Raw genomic sequence first — 19,140 nt, forward strand, 5'->3', positions numbered from 1 at the left:
GTTTGCACGTTCTCCCCGTGACCTGCGTGGGTTTTCTCCGAGATCTTCCACACTCCAAAGATGTACAGGTTTGTAGGTCAATTGAAACATAGAAATTAGGTGCAGGAGTAGGCCATTCGGCCCTTCGAGCCTGCAATTGGCTTGGTGTAAATGTAAACTGTGACTAGTGTGTGTTGGCTGGTGTCAATGTGCGGGGATCGCTGGTCGGCACGGACTCACTGGGCCGAAGGGTCTGTTTCCGCGCTGTACCTCTAAACTAAACTGAAGTAAGTGAGCAGGTGTTTAAGAAGGAACTGCAGATGCTGGAAAATCGAAGGTAGACAAAAGTGCTGGAGAAACTCAGCGGGTGCGGCAGCATCTATGGAGCGAAGGAAATAGGCAACGTTTCGGGCCGAGACCCTTCTTCAAACTGATCGGGGGGGGGGGGCGGGGAGAAGAAAGGAAAAGGAGGAGGAGCTCAAAGGCTGGGGGATGGGAGGAGACAGCAGGGCTGAGGAAGGGGCGGAGACAGTAAGGACTAACAAAATTGGGAGAATTCAATAAGCATGTGGATCAGTTGGAGTGCCAGTGCCTGGGTTTGGGGTGGGACGAGTGCAGGGTTTTGTATCGGGGCCGTTGCTGTAACGAGCCAACATGAGAGGAACCAGGAAGGTATTCTCAGCTACGATCAATCTGCCGCCCTTCCTTCCTTCCCCATCTCGTTGCACGGGAGATTAACGATCAGCTGCTATTTCCATCGCTCCACGCATCAAGACTTCACCTCACTGTTATTTACATGCTGTACTGTGTCACTTTAATGCGGCTGGTTTAATGGAGTCTGTTTTACTGCTGCCCAGAGGGTGTGGAATACAGATTCCTAGCGCATTACAGAAACAATTACCGATACGCCCAGTGCTGAGTGTCTAATGTATCTCCTCTGTGCTTTAATTTGTTCCCGCTGACAGGTCATTATTCTTGAAGACTATGCAGATCCATTTGATGCTCAGACTGGCATGAACTCGACTGGCCAGGACAGAGTGGTGGTGAACGATGGTTATATGGAACCGTACGAGGCCCAAAGAATGATGGCAGGTGAGATGGTGAAAGTTGGCGTTGGTTTGTTCTTGTCACGTCAATTAAGGGCCTGTCCCACCAGCATGCGACTGCAAGCGGCGAGCGCGACTAAACCGGAAGCGGGGGCCACGCGGAGGTCGAGTGATCCCCGTACGAGTTGACGTAAAGTTCAAGCGAAGTCCGCGGGAAATTTCGCGCGCTAGGAGTACGCCGTTAGGACGCTGCGTACGGCATCGAGGCGGCTGCGGGCCGGAAGCCCGTTGCCGCGCGGAATTTTTGAACACGGTCAGTTTTTCGGAGCCCCGCGCGATGTCGGGACCAGCTCCGCACAACTCCATACAGCCCAGCGAGGCCGTACGGCTCAAGTGACCACGTTAGGTCGCACTTGCCGCATGGAGTCGCACGCTCGTGGGACCGGCCCTTAATACGATACAACATCGATAAAACTTTATCAGTTCAGTTCAGTTATATGTTGGGTCAACGGTACAATGTAATGTGTTCGACAAGACAACTCGTCACCTCAGCAATGATATTACAAGGATAAAAATAAGATAAAATAAGATAAGATAAAAGTGTCATTGGTAGTAAAAGACAATAATAAATAAAAGAATCAACATATATGGTGTGTTTATGAGTTCAGAATCCTGATGGTAAAAACTGGTCTTAAGTCTGGTGGTACGTACAGCCTTGCTCCTGTATCACCTGCCTGATGGTGACAAGGGGAACAGTCTGTGTGCTGGGTGGCTGTGGTCCTCGATGATGCTGTGTGCCTTCCGCAGGCACCGCCCGCTGGTGGAAAATGTCCTGAATGGCCGTGATGTGCTGTGTGCCGCCTCCACCACTCTCTGTAGCGATTTGCGGGCAGTGGAATGGCGGATCAGTTCCCCGTACCAGACTGTGATGCACCCCGTCGGCAGGCTCACGATGGTGCGTCTGTAGAGGTTTGTGAGGATGCTGGCTGGCGTTCATGCCAAAATCCCTCGGTCTTCTCAGGACAAAGAGCCGCTGGCGAGCTTTCTTGGTTACTGTGACCGTGTGTGCAGTGTCCCAAGAGGTGATGTGCACAGCGAGGAACTTCAAGCTGCTGATCCGTTCAACCGATGCGAAGGTTCAGGCGACTGATCACTCTGGAGAGAAGGAATGGGCGACGTTTCGGGTCGAGACTTCGACCCGGAACGTCACCCATTCCTTCTCTCCAGAGATGCTGCCTGTCCCGCTGAGTTACTCCAGCATTTTGTGTCTACCTTCGATTTAAACCAGCATCTACAGTTCCTTCTGACACATGCAGATATGGAGTGTTGCGTTCAGTTCTGGGCACCATGTTATAGGAAAGACATTGTCAAGCTGGAAGGAGTGCGGAGAAAATGTATGAGGATGTTGCCGGGACTCAAGGGCGTCAGCTCGAGGGAGAAGTTGGTGGAGCAGGCTGGGACTCTATTCCTTGGAGCGCAGGAGGATAAGAGGTGATCTCTCAACTGTTCCAGCTGCTACATTCAGGCAAACGCCTCCGTTGCCATGCTGTGAGGACGGAGAGGATGAGAAGGAGTTTCTTCTCAAATGCCATTAGGACTGTAAACTCCTATCTCACCAGGGACTAATGCCCCTGTCCCACTTAGGAAACCTGAAGGGAAACCTCTGGAGACTTTGCGCCCCACCCAAGGTTTCCGTGCAGTTCCCGGAGGTTGCAGGTGGTTGCAGGTAGTGGAAGCAGGTAGGGAGACTGACAAAAACCTCCGGGAACCTCCAGGAACCACAAGGAAACCTTGAGTGGGGCACAAAGTCTCCAGAGGTTTCCGTTCAGGTTTCCTAAGTGGGACGGGGGCATTACTTTACTGTGCCACTCTACTGCTTTTTTAAAAATTGGTGTTTTTTTCCCCTTTTTCCTTCAGCCCACAATATTTAATATGGAAAAGAATATGTGATTCTGTTCGTAGTTTGTTTGGTTGGTTGTTTGTTTGTCTTTCCGCGAGCATCGCCACTTTTCATTTCACTCGTATGTGTATGTGACAAATAAACTTGACTTGACTTGATCTTATAGAGGTGTACAAAATCATGAGAGGAATAGAACAAGTAGGCGCAGAGTAGGGGAATCAAGAACCATGGTTTAAGGGGGGGGGGGGGGGGGGGATTCAATAGGGACCTGAGAGGCAGCTATTTCATACGGAGGGTGGTGGATGTATGGAACCAGTTGCCAGAGGAGGTAGTTGAGGCAGGTAATATCGGAACGTTTGGACAGGTACATGGATAGGACGGGTTTGGGGCAGCTGGGACTGGTGTAGTTGGGACATATTAGTTGGCTGTGGGTAAGATGGGCCGAATGGCCTGTTTCCACGCTGTATCACATAGAAACATAGAAATTAGGTGCAGGAGTAGGCCATTCGGCCCTTCGAGCCTGCACCGCCATTTAATATGATCATGGCTGATCATCCAACTCAGTATCCCGTACCTGCCTTCTCTCCATACCCTCTGATCCCCTTGGCCACAAGGGCCACATCTAACTCCCTCTTAAATATAACCAATGAACTGGCCTCAACTACCCTCTGTGGCAGAGAGTTCCAGAGATTCACCACTCTCTGTGTGAAAAAAGTTCTCCTCATCTCGGTTTTAAAGGATTTCCCCCTTATCCTTAAGCTGTGACCCCTTGTCCTGGACTTCCCCAACATCGGGAACAATCTTCCTGCATCTAGCCTGTCCAACCCCTTAAGAATTTTGTAAGTTTCTACAAGATCCCCCCTCAATCTCCTAATTTCTAGAGAGTATAAACCAAGTCTATCCAGTCTTTCTTCATAAGACAGTCCTGACATCCCAGGAATCAGTCTGATGAACCTTCTCTGCACTCCCTCTATGGCAAATCACTCTATTGGCTAGTTGCTGGAAACCTGAAATTAAACAGAAGATGCCTAGCCGGTCAGGCAGCATCTGTGGAGAGGGAAACAGCATTGATGTTCAGGCTGTAACCTCTATAAAGGGAGAGTCCTTGACCTTACCTCTGTTTCCCTCTCAGCAGTTATTGCTGAGCCTTTCCAGTGTTTTTTTTTTCTATTTTTAATCTCAAGCGTGCTATTGATTAGTTTGTGGATGAGATTCCAAATATAGACCAGGGCTAAGACAACACTCGCAGCAATGCTAACGAAGTCATCCACATAGGGACAAAGTGCTGTCACAATGCAAGCCCCCTTTCCTATCGATATATCAGAACATTTGAGGAAGGGCATTCTTGCTATTGAGGGAGTGCAGCGTAGGTTTACAAGGTTAATTCCCGGGATGGTGGGACTGTCATATGCTGAGAGAGTGGAGCAGCTGGGCTTGTACACTCTGGAGTTTAGAAGGATGAGAGGGGATCTCATTGAAACATATAAGATTGCTAAGGGCTTGGACACGCTAGAGGCAGGAAACATGTTCCCGATGTTGGGGGAGTCCGGAACCAGGGCCCACACACAGTTTAAGAATAAGTAAGTAAGTAAGTAATATTTATATAGCATGTTTTAAGTCAACTCGCATTGACACCAAAGTGCTTTACATAAATTAAATAATAAGTTCCATTCCAAACCATAGAACAAGGTTAAAAAAAAAAGAATAAAATGGACACAACACGTTATAGAGTTCAACACAAGCGTCCCCCCACAGCAGAATCAAAACTTTCCGCTGTTCCGCTGTTCCGAAAGTTAAATCCTCTTCCTCTGTGAAACACCCGAGGTCGGGGCCCATTTGTGGCCGTGCAGCCAGTCTGATGAATTTCAGGGCCCTCTTGCCGTGAAGATGGAACTCCGGTGTCGGGTGAAACATTCCTCAGCGGCTGGGAAAGGTCTGGAGCGGCTGCCTCCTCCCCGGAGACCGACCGGGGCACTCGTAGCCCTCAGGCTGCGCCGGGTGGAGCTCCGACCCCGGCGAACTCGAACTCAAACCCTGGCTCTGCGGCGCTCCAAATCCAGCGCCGCCCGCGGCCCCAGCTCCGCGATGTTGGGAGTCGACGGCCACAGCGCTCCGGAGCTTACCGCACGGCGACCCGGAATGGCATCGCCCGCTCCGTGTTGGTATCCCAGCGCTGCGCCACCGCCGTCGAAGCTGTAGTCCCGGCCGGTCCCGACGGGAAACGCCGTTCCATTCTCGATGGTAGGCCGCGAGGACGGGGCAAAGAAGCAGCTCGGAGGGATGCTGCCTCTCTGACCAGGTAGCTGACTAAGAAATAAAGTTTCCCCCTTCACCACCCCCACCCCCACCTCCCACATAGAAGACCTCCACTAACATTTTTTAACAGGACTTAAAATAAAATAAAATTAAAAAAAGCTGTAGAGACGGACTGCGGGCAGGCTGCCATACACAGACGGCGCCCACTCCAGCACATCCGCCATTTTATAAGGAGTAAGCCATTTAGAACGGAGACGATGAAACACTTTTTCTCACAGAGAGTGGTGAGTCTGTGGAATTCTCTGCCTCAGAGGGCAGTGGAGGCAGGTTCTCTGGATGCTTTCAAGAGAGAGCTAGATAGGGCTCTTAAAGATAGAGGAGTCAGGGGATATGGGGAGAAGGCAGGAACGGGGTACTGATTGGGGATGATCAGCCATGATCACATTGAATGGCGGTGCTGGCTCGAAGAGCCGAATGGCCTCTACTCCTGCACCTATTGTCTATTGTCTCTCTACGCACTAGCGGCGATTTACACAGGGGCGGCACGGTGCCATAGCGGTAGAGTTGCTGCCTCACAGCGGCCAGTTTGGCCGATGTCTCCAACAGTTTTATTCCTGTCTCTCAGTCCCATAATGGCTTCTTTGACTTTCATTGGCACAACTTTGGTCCTCATGTTGATAAACAGCAACAAAAGTTTCCAAAGGTGATGGAAAGGCTTGGTGCTGCGAGCTCACTTATACCTGCATTAAGTAGGCAATTAAACACACCAAAAAACACAATTACAAAAAACATGTGTCTCTAACATTATGGTGCCCTGAAATAGGGGGGAGTCTATGTATAAATACAGCTGTCATTTCTACATGGTGTAACCAAAATGTGTAAAAATTGTCTTTAATAAAATCTGACAATGTGCACTTTAACCACATGTGATTTTTGTTTAATTACAAACCTCAAATTGTGGAATAGAGGGGCAAATAAATAAATGATGGTTCTTTGTCCCAGACATTGTATCTCGAAAGTACACACTGTGGTTTGAATATTCTATTCACCGTTGAGCCCTTAGTGATGTCAGACAAACACTAAGAGGCTTTTGTTGTTATTCTGTTGACTTTGTGCTTGTTTTCTTGACAGTCGCTGCTCTCACAAGCCCCCTGTGCGTTGTCCATGTTGTGTCGCTGGCAGAGCAAGCCTGCCTGCCCGCCCAGCGCTCCTCTAACACAGGCCGACACGCTCCCTTTGTTGGACCGCGTGTAAAGCAATCAGAAGCAGCCACACTTTCACCTCCCCGGAGTGAGTCAGTGCCTGGACTGAGCTCAGCAGCAGGGTAGCACTTTGATCAAAGCCAAGTCAGTAATCTTCTGAGCCCAGCCTCATTACCTATGCTAAAACTAAATGTAAATGTGGCTCTTTTCTGATTACATTACATTAACTTGCCGCCACCTCTCTCAGCACCAGGAAGGTTGGTGATTAACACCAGTGTGATCCCCACGAGATGATACAAGCATTATATCATAAAGGGCAGGTGCAATCAACTTGCTGAGTATCATTAATGACTCGATACATTGCCCATCCATTCTGCAGATGCTTGCTTACAAACCTGAAGTGTGTGTGTGTGTTTGTATACATGTGTGTGTGTTTGTGTGAGTGTGTGTGTGTGAGTGTGTGTTAATGTGTGTGTGTGTGAGTGTGAGTGTGTGTGTGTTAATGTGTGTGTGTGAGTGTGTGTCTGTGTATGTTTGTGTGTGTATGTTTGTGTGTGTCTGTGTATGTTTGTGTGTGTATGTTTGTGTGTGTCTGTGTATGTTTGTGTGTGTATGTTTGTGTGTGTGTGTGTATGTTTGTGTGTGTCTGTGTGTGTGTCTGTCTGTCTGCCTGTCTGTCTGTGTATGTTTGTGTGTGTGTGTGACAATAGACAATAGGTGCAGGAGTAGACCCGAAACGTCGCCTATTCCTTCGCTCCATAGATGCTGCCTCACCCGCTGAGTTTCTGCAGCATTTTTATCTACTTTCAGTAGAAGTTGCGATCACTGCCGCACGTAGCATTGTAAGGCACCGTGTCCGTTGATGTTCTCAATGTTGATGATGATGTTGATGATGATGTTGATGATGATGTTGATGATGATGTTGATGAAGATGATGATGAAGATGATCATCAACAACAACAACAACATTAGGGTTTTTCCTGACCTCCCTGAACTCCCACTTAGCCCGGAGATTTGAATGGGGCTCCTTGTCGATGAGCGGGGGAAGCAGGAATTGTCAGAGGGAGATACTGTCTCTGCGGGCATCTCCTGTGATGGATGGTCTGTGGTGGATGGAGCCAGAGAGCAGGGCGCCCCAGCTGTGAAAGACACTAACATTTCATTCCCACTCGACAGCGGGCAAATCAATATCTGTCGCACGCTCCAGTAACCCCTCGCTCCTGCGCTGTCTGATGCTGTCATGTACTCCTCCCTCCCTCCGTCTCTCTCCCCTGGGACTGGGCAGGGACAGAATACACTGAGCCACTGGACCTTGAAGGGTGTTGCAGAGCCGGGCTCTGTCTTTGAGCTGCTCCGGTGCCCGCAACGTATATTCTGTCATCGGATATTGATTACAGCACTTTGTTCCGACTCCAGGCTTTTATACAGACTCCGATGCAGTAAAGAAAGCGAATGGTATGTTAGCTTTCATTGCAAAAGGATTTGAGTATAGGAGCAGGGAGGTTCTACTGCAGTTGTACAGGGTCTTGGTGAGACCACACCTGGAGTATTGCGTACAGTTTTGGTCTCCAAATCTGAGGAAGGACATTATTGCCATAGAGGGAGTGCAGAGACGGTTCACCAGACTGATTCCTGGGATGTCAGGACTGTCTTATGAGGAAAGACTGGATAGACTTGGTTTATACTCTCTAGAATTTAGAAGATTGAGAGGGGATCTTATAGAAATGTACAAAATTCTTAAGGGGTTGGACAGGCTAGATGCAGGAAGATTGTTCCCGATGTTAGGGAAGTCCAGGACAAGGGGTCACAGCTTAAGGATAAGGGGGAAATCCTTTAAAACCGAGATGAGAAGAACTTTTTTTCACGCAGAGAGTGGTGAATCTCTGGAACTCTCTGCCACAGAGGGTAGTTGAGGCCAGTTCATTGGCTATATTTAAGAGGGAGTTAGATGTGGCCCTTGTGGCTAAGGGGATCAGGGGGTATGGAGAGAAGGCAGGTACGGGATACTGAGTTGGATGATCAGCCATGATCATATTGAATGGCGGTGCAGGCTCGAAGGGCCGAGTGGCCTACTCCTGCACCTAATTTCTATGTTTCTGTGTTTCTATGAGATCTGGTCGTTCGGCAGAGAGAGATTTTAGTTCAAGAATGAACTGCAGATGCTGGAAAATTCTTAAGGGGTTGGACAGGCTAGATGCAGGAAGATTGTTCCCGATGTTGGGGAAGTCCATAGATGCTCAGCGGGTGCAGCAGCATCTATGGAGCGGAGGAAATAGGCAACGTTTCGGGCTGAAACCCGGAAGGGTTTCGGCCCGAAACGTTGCCTATTTCCTACAGTGGAGATTGTTCAACTCTTTGCATGGAGCAAAGGAAATAGGCAAACGTTGCCTATTTCCTTCGCTCCATAGATGCTGCTGCACCCGCTGAGTTTCTCCAGCACTTTTGTCTACCAGAGATTTTAGTGTCGTTTAGTTTAAGAGATACTGCACGGAAACAGGCCCTTCGATACGACGATCAGCGATCTTGCACACACGTGCCAGCGACTGGATAGACTCGGCTTGTACTCGCTAGAATTTAGAAGATTGAGGGGGGATCTTATAGAAACTTACAAAATTCTTAAGGGGTTGGACAGGCTAGATGCAGGAAGATTATTCCCAATGTTGGGGAAGTCCAGAACTAGGGGTCACACAGTTTAAAGATAAGGGGGAAGTCTTTTAGGACCGAGATGAGAAAAACATTTTTTACACAGAGAGTGGTGAATCTGTGCAATTCTCTGCCACAGAAGGTAGTTGAGGCCACACAGTTCATTGGCTATATTTAAGAGGAGGTTAGATGTGGCCCTTGTAGCTAAAGAGATCGGGGGTATGGAGAGAAGTCAGGGATGGGATACTGAGTTGGATGATCAGCCATGATTATATTGAATGGCGGTGCAGGCTCGAAGGGCCGAATGGCCTACTCCTGCACCTAATTTCTATGTTTCAAATTTACAATTTTTTACTGAAGCCAATTAAAAATACAAACCTGAACGTCTTTGGAGTGTGGGAGGAAAACCGGAGCTCCCGGACTAAACCCACGCAGGTCACAGGGAGAACAGGCAAACTCCGTACAGACAGCACTCGTAGCAATCGAACCCGGGACTCTTGCGCAGTGAGGCAGCGACTCTACCGCTGCGCCAGTGTGTCAATCCTTGAACTAAACATGCCGCTTAAACCAGATCAAACGTACGCTGGCAGGCCATAAATGTGGTCTTTCTGTTAATGTACTGTCTTGTCGAATGTGGCTATTTTGGGATCCAGTCTTGATATCTTGATACGTGTCTAGTTAAGCCCCACTTGTCTTTTTAGTGTGATTCTGCAAATGGAGCTACTGTGATGTGAAACAAATTTCAGAGTCGCTCTGACAATAAAGTATTATCGTATCGTATGGTATCGTATGCCGTGAGATATATAGACGACGAAACTGAATCTTCACCCCACAAACCGGCCATTTTCACCAATCCCGCATTAATCCCATTTTTATTTATTCTCCCGCAAAATCTTGCAAAAGACACTTGGACAGGTGCATGGGAGGAAAGGATTAAGGGCCTGTCCCACCAGCGTGCGTCTAGCGCGACCAAACGTGGTGGCTTGCGGCGTACGGCTGCGCGGGGCCGGTCCCACTTCGAACCGCGGAGGCGCCTGGAGTTGCGCGGGGCTGATCCCGACATCATACTCACCAATCAGCTGGGCAGGAGGCGGGCCGACTGGATTTGGACGTCGCACGGGGTCGGATGGTGATGACATCACGCAGCGGCACGCTGGGTGGTGATGTCATCGCGCGACGCAACGCGCTAGGCGTACGCCGTCAAGACATTGTGTATGCTCTCACTGCGCCTGCGGGCCGTGTACACGTCTGTGTCGTGTACACGTGTCTCTCTCGTGTACACGTGTCTCTCATGTACACGTGTCTCTCATGTACACGTGTCTCTGTCGTGTACAATAGGTGCAGGAGTAGGCCGTTCGGCCCTTTGGGCCAGCACCGCCATTCTCTCTCGCGTACATGTGCCTCTCTTGTGTACACGTCTCTCCCTCGTGTACATGTGTCTCTGTCGTGTACACGTGTCTCCGCGCCTCGCTCCGTTTCCTTTCCCCCACACAGAAACCCGGGACGTATATTTATCGTTAACATTTTAATTGGCTGCTTAGCAGAATTCAATTGCATTGATTGAGCTGATTATTCAGCCCACTTCCTCCATCAGATGCAAGCTGTGCTTCTAATTTAAATATGGACATACCTTGTCAAAACCTGCCACTCTCAACATATACAACAAGCCATGCGTGGATGGGAAAAAAAACATTTCGTTCTTGAAGGGAAATGCAAATGAATGAGAATGTTTAATAATCAGCTGTTGTCTGATCTTTGCTTCCCAGCACTTCTCCCCACTGGACCGCTCCGTATCCTTGTCACACGATGATGCCTCTTGCAATAGAGGGCAAGTGAGAAGGGTCTCCCACGTACCCGCTACCTTCATTCTCCGTGCTTACCGCCAGTTTGATTTTTTTCTTAACTCGAGAGAGAGCTCTTGGGAAGAACTCTTACCATGGGACAGGGCCATTACATTCGCTTATCTATGTATCTCCCTCTCCCCTGACATCAGCCTGAAGAAGGGTCTCGTGTCTCGAAACGGGTCTGTGTCTGGGTCCACTAACAGAGACGGCACAGTGGTCAGATCCAGACCCAGGCTTTGTTTCCCAGCTGCTGAAGCATCACTGCATCTGAGGGGCAGTGCCTTGCTCCTGCTCTAATCAATGTGTGTGTGTGTATGTGCTGTATATCTCTGTGTGTGTGTGTGTATATATCTGTGTGTGTGTGTGTGTATATATATCTGTGTGTGTGTGTGTGTGTGTGTATATATATATCTGTGTGTGTGTGTGTATATATCTGTGTGTGTGTATATATCTGTGTGTGTGTGTATATCTGTGTGTGTGTGTATATATCTGTGTGTGTGTGTGTGTGTGTGTATGTGTGTGTGTGTGTGTGTGTGTGTATATATCTGTGTGTGTGTGTGTATATATCTGTGTGTGTGTGTGTGTATATATGTGTGTGTGTGTGTGTGTGTATATATATCTGTGTGTGTGTGTGTATATATCTGTGTGTGTGTGTGTATATATGTGTGTGTGTGTGTGTATGTGTGTGTGTGTGTGTGTGTATGTGTATATATATATCTGTGTGTGTGTGTGTATATATCTGTGTGTGTGTGTGTGTATATCTGTGTGTGTGTGTATATATCTGTGTGTGTCTGTGTGTGTGTGTGTGTGTATCACTGGCCGGCACGGACCCGTTGGGCCGAAGGGCCTGTTTCCACGCTGTATCTCTAAACTATATTAAACAAAGAGCTAGGGGTCACGTCCAGAACTAGGGGTCACAGTTTAAGGATAAGAGGGAACTCTTTTAGGACCAAGATGAGAAAAACATTTTTCACACAGAGAGTGGTGAATCTGTGGAATTCTCTGCCACAGAAGGTAGTTGAGGCCACAGTTCATTGGCTATATTTAAGAGGGAGTTAGATGTGGCTAAAGGGGATCAGGGGGTATGGAGAGAAGGCAGGTACATGATACTGAGTTGGATGATCAGCCATGATCATATTGAATGGCGGTGCAGGCTCGAAGGGCCGAATGGCCTACTCCTGCACCTAATTTCTATGTTTCTAAGAGCAGCAAAGGCGTTGTTGAGAACGTTCTTCAGACAACCCAACGCTCGCCAGCGGAAGCCGTGAGTGACGCGGTTGAGTTGAGAGGCGTGACGGGATCAGATCAAATTAGCGCAGCCCATTATTTCAACCAGCATATCATGTCTTTAATTTGAAGCCTGATTAACCGCTGTGCATAAACTGTGTACTCCATTAATGGCCGTGTCTCGTCGCGCAGAGCTCGCCGGCGGCACGGGTCAACGGGTCACCCTCTCAATTATTGAAGGAAGCATCTCTCTCGGAAGGTCATCATTTCTCTCCCATGGGCTCCGACTGTCTCCAGATTAAACATAGAGTCAGAAATACATTGGGGGTGGGAGATTGCAACCTTCACGTGGTCCGCCCTGTTTCGACGAATGCAATCAACCCGTGCACAGGCAAATAAGATCAAATAGAACAAGTTGTCCAACAACTTTAGGCTGTGCATGCCATACGCAAGGAGAAGCAGATAAATACATAGACAATAGGTGCAGGAGTAGGGCCATTCGGCCCTTCGAGCCTGCACCGCCATTCAATATGATCATGGCTGATCATCCAACTCAGTATCCCGTACCTGCCTTCTCTCCATACCCTCTGATCCCCTTGGCCACAAGGGCCACATCTAACTCCCTCTTAAATATAGCCAATGAACTGTGTGGCCTCAACTACCCTCTGTGGCAGAGAGTTCCAGAGATTCACCACTCTCTGTGTGAAAAAAGTTCTCCTCATCTCGGTTTTAAAGGATTTCCCCCTTATCCTTAAGCTGTGACCCCTTGTCCTGGACTTCCCCAACATCGGGAACAATCTTAGCCCTTAGAGCTACATCGAACTCTCTCTTGAAAACATCCAGCGACTTGGCCTCCACCGCCTTCTGTGGCAGAGAATTCCACAGATTCACACAACTGGGTGAAAACGTTTTTCCTTCTCTCAGTCCTAAATGGCCGACCCCTTCAGTATTAGTTCAGAGATACAGCACCGAAACAGGCCCTTCGGCCCCCCGGGTCCGCCCCGACCAGCGATCCCCGCACACTAACACTATCCTACACCCACTTGGTTTTTTTTACATTTACCAAGCCAATTTAACCTACAAACCTGTGGGTCTTTGAAGTGTGGGAGGAAACCGAAGATCTCGGAGAAAACCCGCGGGGAGAACGTGCAAACTCCGTACAGACAGCACCTGTTTTTTTTGTAATGTTAAGACTGTAGAAATGCAATGCAAGTTGTTTGAATGACAATAGAAGGCATTCTATTCTATTCTATTCTATTCTGGTTGGGATCGAACTAGGGTCTCCGGCTGGGATACTCCAATACTATGTGTCTTTTTTAAGTAAACCAGCACCTGCAGTTCCTGTCGTCTTGCTATTCTGACTGGGTTGAATGCAGGAGCCATTGGATGGAGAGAGATCTGTGTTGACTTCATAGGGCAGTGAATGTGCTCTGACTTATTGGAATTGATGAAGCTGTTATGTGTTTATATTTTTTCCATCTTTCGCTGCCTGCTTGCCGGTTGCCAGGGCGACAGTAATTGTCCCATGAGCTCGGAGATGCAAAAAGAACAGGAACCAAAATCAACGTTGGAAAATGCTGATTGACAAAAGGGCCCCTCCACAAAGTTGGAGTCGGCATTTTAAATTACTGCTTTCCCTGTGTACAACCACTGCTGGTTATTCCAGCTGTAGGAAGGAACTGCAGAGGCTGGTTTTAACTGAGGCTGCACATTGGACTCTATGTTGGACCACCACCAAATTAACGAGATGTCCCCTAATTTGAGGAAGGACATTCTGTTGAGGGAGTGCAGCGTAGGTTTACAAGGTTAATTTCCGGGATGGCGGGACTGTCATATGCTGAGAGATTGGAGCGGCTGGGCTTGTACACGCTGGAATTTAGAAGGATGAGAGGAGATCTTATTGAAACGTTTGGACACGCTAGAGGCAGGAACCATGTTCCCGATGTTGGGGGGAGTCCAGAACCAGGGGCCAGAGTTTAAGAATAAGGGGTAAGCCATTTAGAATGGAGACAAGGATATTTTATTTCACACGGAGTGTGTGGAATTCTCTGCCTCAGAGGGCGGTGGAGGCAGGTTCTCTGCATGCTTTCAAGAAAGAGCTAGATAGGTCTCTTAGGGATAGCGGAGTTAAGGGCCAGTCCCACTTTCACGACCTCTGCCGAGTTTGCCCTTGACTCGTACTCCCAGCATGGTCGTCACGAGGTCGTAGGTAGGTCGTAGGTAGGTCGTAGCAGGCCGTGATGCTGGTCGTAGGTACTCGTGGCATCAAGTAGGTCGGGGCGTTTTTCCAGCCTGATGAAAAATGTCCACGAGTAAAAAAGGTTGTGAATTCGGTGGTGAAAGTGGGACAGGCCCTTTAAACTGCTGCAGACTCTCAGACACACACATATACACACACACACACACACACATCCACAGACACACACACATATACAGACACACACACATATACAGACACACACACATATACACACACACATATACAGACACACACACATATACAGACACACACACACACATATACACACACACACACATATACAGACACACACACATATACAGACACACACACATATACAGACACACACACATATACAGACACACACATCACAGACACACACACATATACAGACACACACACATATACAGACACACACATATACAGACACACACACATATACAGACACACACACATCCACAGACACACACACATATACACACACACACATATACAGACACACACACACACACATAATATACAGACACACACATATACAGACACACACACATATACAGACACACACACATATACATACACACACACATATACAGACACACACACATATACAGACACACACACATATACAGACACACACGTATATATATATACACACACACACATATACACACACACACACATATACACACACACACACACATACACACACACATCACACACACACACACATCCACAGACACACACACATATACAGACACACACACATATACAGACACACACACATCCACAGACACACACACATATACAGACACACACATATACAGACACACACATCCACAGACACACACACATCCACAGACACACACATATACACACACATACATATACAGACACACACACACACATACAGACACACACATATACATATACAGACACCCACACATATACAGACACACACAGCCACAGACACACACACAGCCACAGACACACAGACAGCCTTGCTGCACTCTGCCATGGTCCAGTTCGGATGCGGTGATACAGTTGCGATGTGGTGGTCCAGTTACGATATGGTGCTGGGGTTACGATGCGGTGGTATAGTAACAGCGTACTGTGCTACAGTTACGATGCCCTTCACGCTCTGTGCTCAGAAAGGCAGCAGCTGGAAGATATCCCAGCAATAACACAGACAGCCCCATGCCACCACTTAACCAGGTACATCATCAGCACAATTGGCCCCCTGCCAGCTCCATGAGCAAACTATAAAACAACGTTCAGCACCTCCCCAACCAATCCATCAAACCCTCTTTATTACTCCTGGTGTGGCTTCCACAGAAGCAAGATCACCGTACAGTGATTCACCAAATCACCAAATAGTGAAAGGCCAGGATAGAGTGGATGTGGAGAGGATGTTTCCACTAGTGGGAGAGTCTAGGACCAGAGGCCACAGCCTCGGAATTAAAGGATATACCTTTAGGATGGAGATGAGAAGGAATGTCTTTAGTCAGAGGGTGGTGAATCTGTGGAATTCTTTGCCACAGAGGCCATCAATGGGTAAACATAGACAATAGGTGCAGGAGTAGGCCATTCGGCCCTTCGAGCCAGCACCACCATTCAATGTGATCATGGCTGATCACCCCCAATCAGTGCCCCGTTCCTGCCTTCTCCCCATATCCCTTGATTCCGTTAGCCCTAAGAGCTAAATCTAAGACTCTCTCGTGAAAACATCCAGTGAATTGGCCTCCACTGCCTTCTGTTAAAGGCGTAGATTGCTAGATTAGTACGGGTGTCAGGGGTTAGGGGGAGAAGGCAGGGGAATGGGGAATGGAGAGAAAGATAGATCAGCCATGATAGAATGGCGGAGAACACTTGATGGGCCGAATGGCCTAATTCTGCTCCTAGCACTTAAAACTGATGGGTCTCCGCTTCTCTCGGTCCGTGACTGCGATGCTCAGATCAGTGCTGTGCAACATTGATCAGTAGGATGCCAGATTGGGCTGAGAGTCTGTGGCAGATGAGATGTAAATGGCATAAGGAAGGGCTACTTGGGTTGGGCAGCAGGGTGGTACACGAGTGGCAGTGTGCGGGCATCAAGAGGTGGGCAGCAAGGCAGCTTTTGAGATCACCTTCCCACTCCCAACGTGCTGCAGTTAATGATGTTTCATTTCAGTTTAGAGGCACAGACACACAGACCAGCGATCCCTGCACATCAACCCTATCGTACACACACATTATCGACAGCTTCCATCTATACCAAGCCAATTCGAGTACAAACCTGAACGTCTTTGGAGCATGGGAGGAATTTGGAGCACCCGGGGGAAACACACGCAGAACGTGCAAACTCCGTACAGGCAGCACAAGTAGTCAGGATCGTTCTTACATGATTCAGCTCAAAAACCGTCTGAAGTGAACGTGAAGCTCAGCTGATGAAATGGGCGGCAGGGTGGTGCAGCGGGTGGAGCAGCTGCCTCTCAGCGCCAGGGTCCCTGGTTCGATCCTGACCGCGGGTGCTGTCTGCGTGGAGTTTGCACGTTCTCCCCTGTGACCGGGCGGGCTTCCTTCCGGGCGCTCCGGATTCCTCCCGCATCCCAAAAAACGTGCGGTTAATCAGCCCTCATGTGTAGGGTGTGGATGAGAATGTGGGATAGCATAGAACAAGTCGCTGGTGGGCATGGACTCGAAGGGCCGAAGGGCCTGTATCCATACAGTATGTCTAAACTAAACTAAACCGTTGGAGTGATGCAAACTGGCCAACAATTCCCTCAACTCAACGTCCTTATGTGGAGTACGCACTAACATTGATGCCATTATTCTAAGGTAGACATAAATGCTGGAGAAACTCAGCGGGTGAGGCAGCATCTATGGAGCGAAGGAATAGGTGACGTTTCGGGACGAGACCTGCAACGGACCCCGTCCAACGGCAGATCCGCTCCTTCAACAAACGATCGCCCGCCTCCAGACCGCTCCTGCCACCGACACGCCGCGATTCGACCGCCCGCAGGCCCCGGGCCACAACGCTGGCCCGCGCCCACGGCCCGATCACCACGAGGCTCAGTCCCGCAACGCCATTGCCCGATCACCACGAGGAGCAGCGCCCAACAACCACCTCCCGCCTCCCTGACCGATCGCAGAAAAAAAAGATGGGTCTCGACCCGAAACGTCGCCTATTTCATAGGCAGGACTTTCATAAGAAGAAAGACTGGATAGACTCGGCTTGTACTCGCTAGAATTCAGAAGGTTGAGGGGGGATCTTATAGAAACTTACAAAATTCTTAAGGGGTTGGACAGGCTAGATGCAGGAAGATTGTTCCCGATGTTGGGGAAGTCCAGAACAAGGGGTCACACAGTTTAAGGATAAGGGGGAAGTCTTTTAGGACCGAGATGAGAAAATCAACTTTTACACAGAGAGTGGAACTCTCTGCCACAGAAGGTAGTTGAGGCCACAGTTCATTGGCTATATTTAAGAGGGAGTTAGATGTGGCCCTTGTGGCTAAGGGGATCAGGGGGTATGGAGAGAAGGCAGGTACGGGATACTGAATTGGATGATCAGCCATGATCATATTGAATGGCGGTGCAGGCTTGAAGGGCCGAATGGCCTACTCCTGCACCTAATTTATATGTTTGGAGAGAAGGCAGGTACAGGATACTGAGTTGGATGATCAGCCATGAGCACATCGAATGGCGGTGCAGGCTCGAAGGGCCGAATGGCCTACTCCTGCACCTATTGTCTATGTTTCTATGTATCTATTCCTTCGCTCCATCGATGCTGCCTCCTCACCCGCTGAGTTCCTCCAGCATTTTTGTCTACCGTCGATTTTTTTCCAGCATCTGCAGTTCCTTCTTAAACATCACGATTCTGTACGTTGCATCTCAGAATGCCCCTGACATATTCAAAAGAAAAGCTTTTATTAATTACATCTAGGGGGCTTATTGCGAGTCTGTCTGCTTGGAATAACGTTTCAGTCATTGACCTGTCAAAATCCGGGAGGCGAAAGAAAAAAAGTCGCAAATCGACGTGCAATTTCATCAAGAATAATGGAAATTGCTGGAGCTGTTAAATATTTATGAAGCACACTGAAGCGAACATTTCAACACATTGTGTTATTTAAGTGGATTAAAATTATGCAAAACAGAAGAAAGCTTCCAGAGTTTGAAGATCCAGGCCCGGACTTTGCAGGAAGAATTCTCTTGAGCACGAACTTTTGCTGTATTCCGAGTTAATCCAATTGCAAACTTCATCATTGCTATTTTTTTGCATATCTTTCATTCATTTGTTCCATATCTCTCCATGTCACCGTCCATATCTCTCATTTCATAGAAACATAGAAACATCGAAATTAGGTGCAGGAGTAGAGGCCATTCGGGCTGCACTGCACACCCACCATCCGCATAGAAACATAGACAATAGGTGCAGATAATTCGGCCCTTCGAGCCTGCACCGTCATTCAATATGATCATGGCTGATCATCCAACTCAGTATCCCGTCCCTGCCTTCTCTCCATACCCCCTGATCCCCTTAGCCACAAGGGACACATCTAACTCCCTCTTAAATATAGCCAATGAAATATCTCTGGAACTCTCTGCCACAGAGGGTAGTTGAGGCCAGTTCATTGGCTATATTTAAGAGGGAGTTAGATGTGGCCCTTGTGGCCAAGGGGATCAGAGGGTATGGAGAGAAGGCAGGTACGGGATACTGAGTTGGATGATCAGCCATGATCATATTAAATGGCGGTGCAGGCTCGAAGGGCCGAATGGCCTACTCCTGCACCTAATTTCTATGTTTCTATGTTTCTATGAACTGTGGCCT

General features: G+C 48.5%; 1 protein-coding gene across 1 annotated transcript in view; it reads left to right on the forward strand.

Annotated features, from left to right (window-relative positions):
* LOC129713498 (SH2 domain-containing adapter protein D-like) overlaps positions 1–19,140 on the forward strand; it is a 49,450-nt gene that overhangs the window by 16,867 nt on the left and 13,443 nt on the right. Inside the window, exon 2 of the mRNA XM_055662564.1 lies at positions 945–1,071. Within this exon, the coding sequence (XP_055518539.1) occupies positions 945–1,071 (127 nt within the window). The remainder of the gene's footprint in view (positions 1–944; positions 1,072–19,140) is intronic.

This window comes from Leucoraja erinacea, chromosome 36, assembly GCF_028641065.1.
Source record: "Leucoraja erinacea ecotype New England chromosome 36, Leri_hhj_1, whole genome shotgun sequence".
Taxonomy (NCBI): domain Eukaryota; kingdom Metazoa; phylum Chordata; class Chondrichthyes; order Rajiformes; family Rajidae; genus Leucoraja; species Leucoraja erinaceus.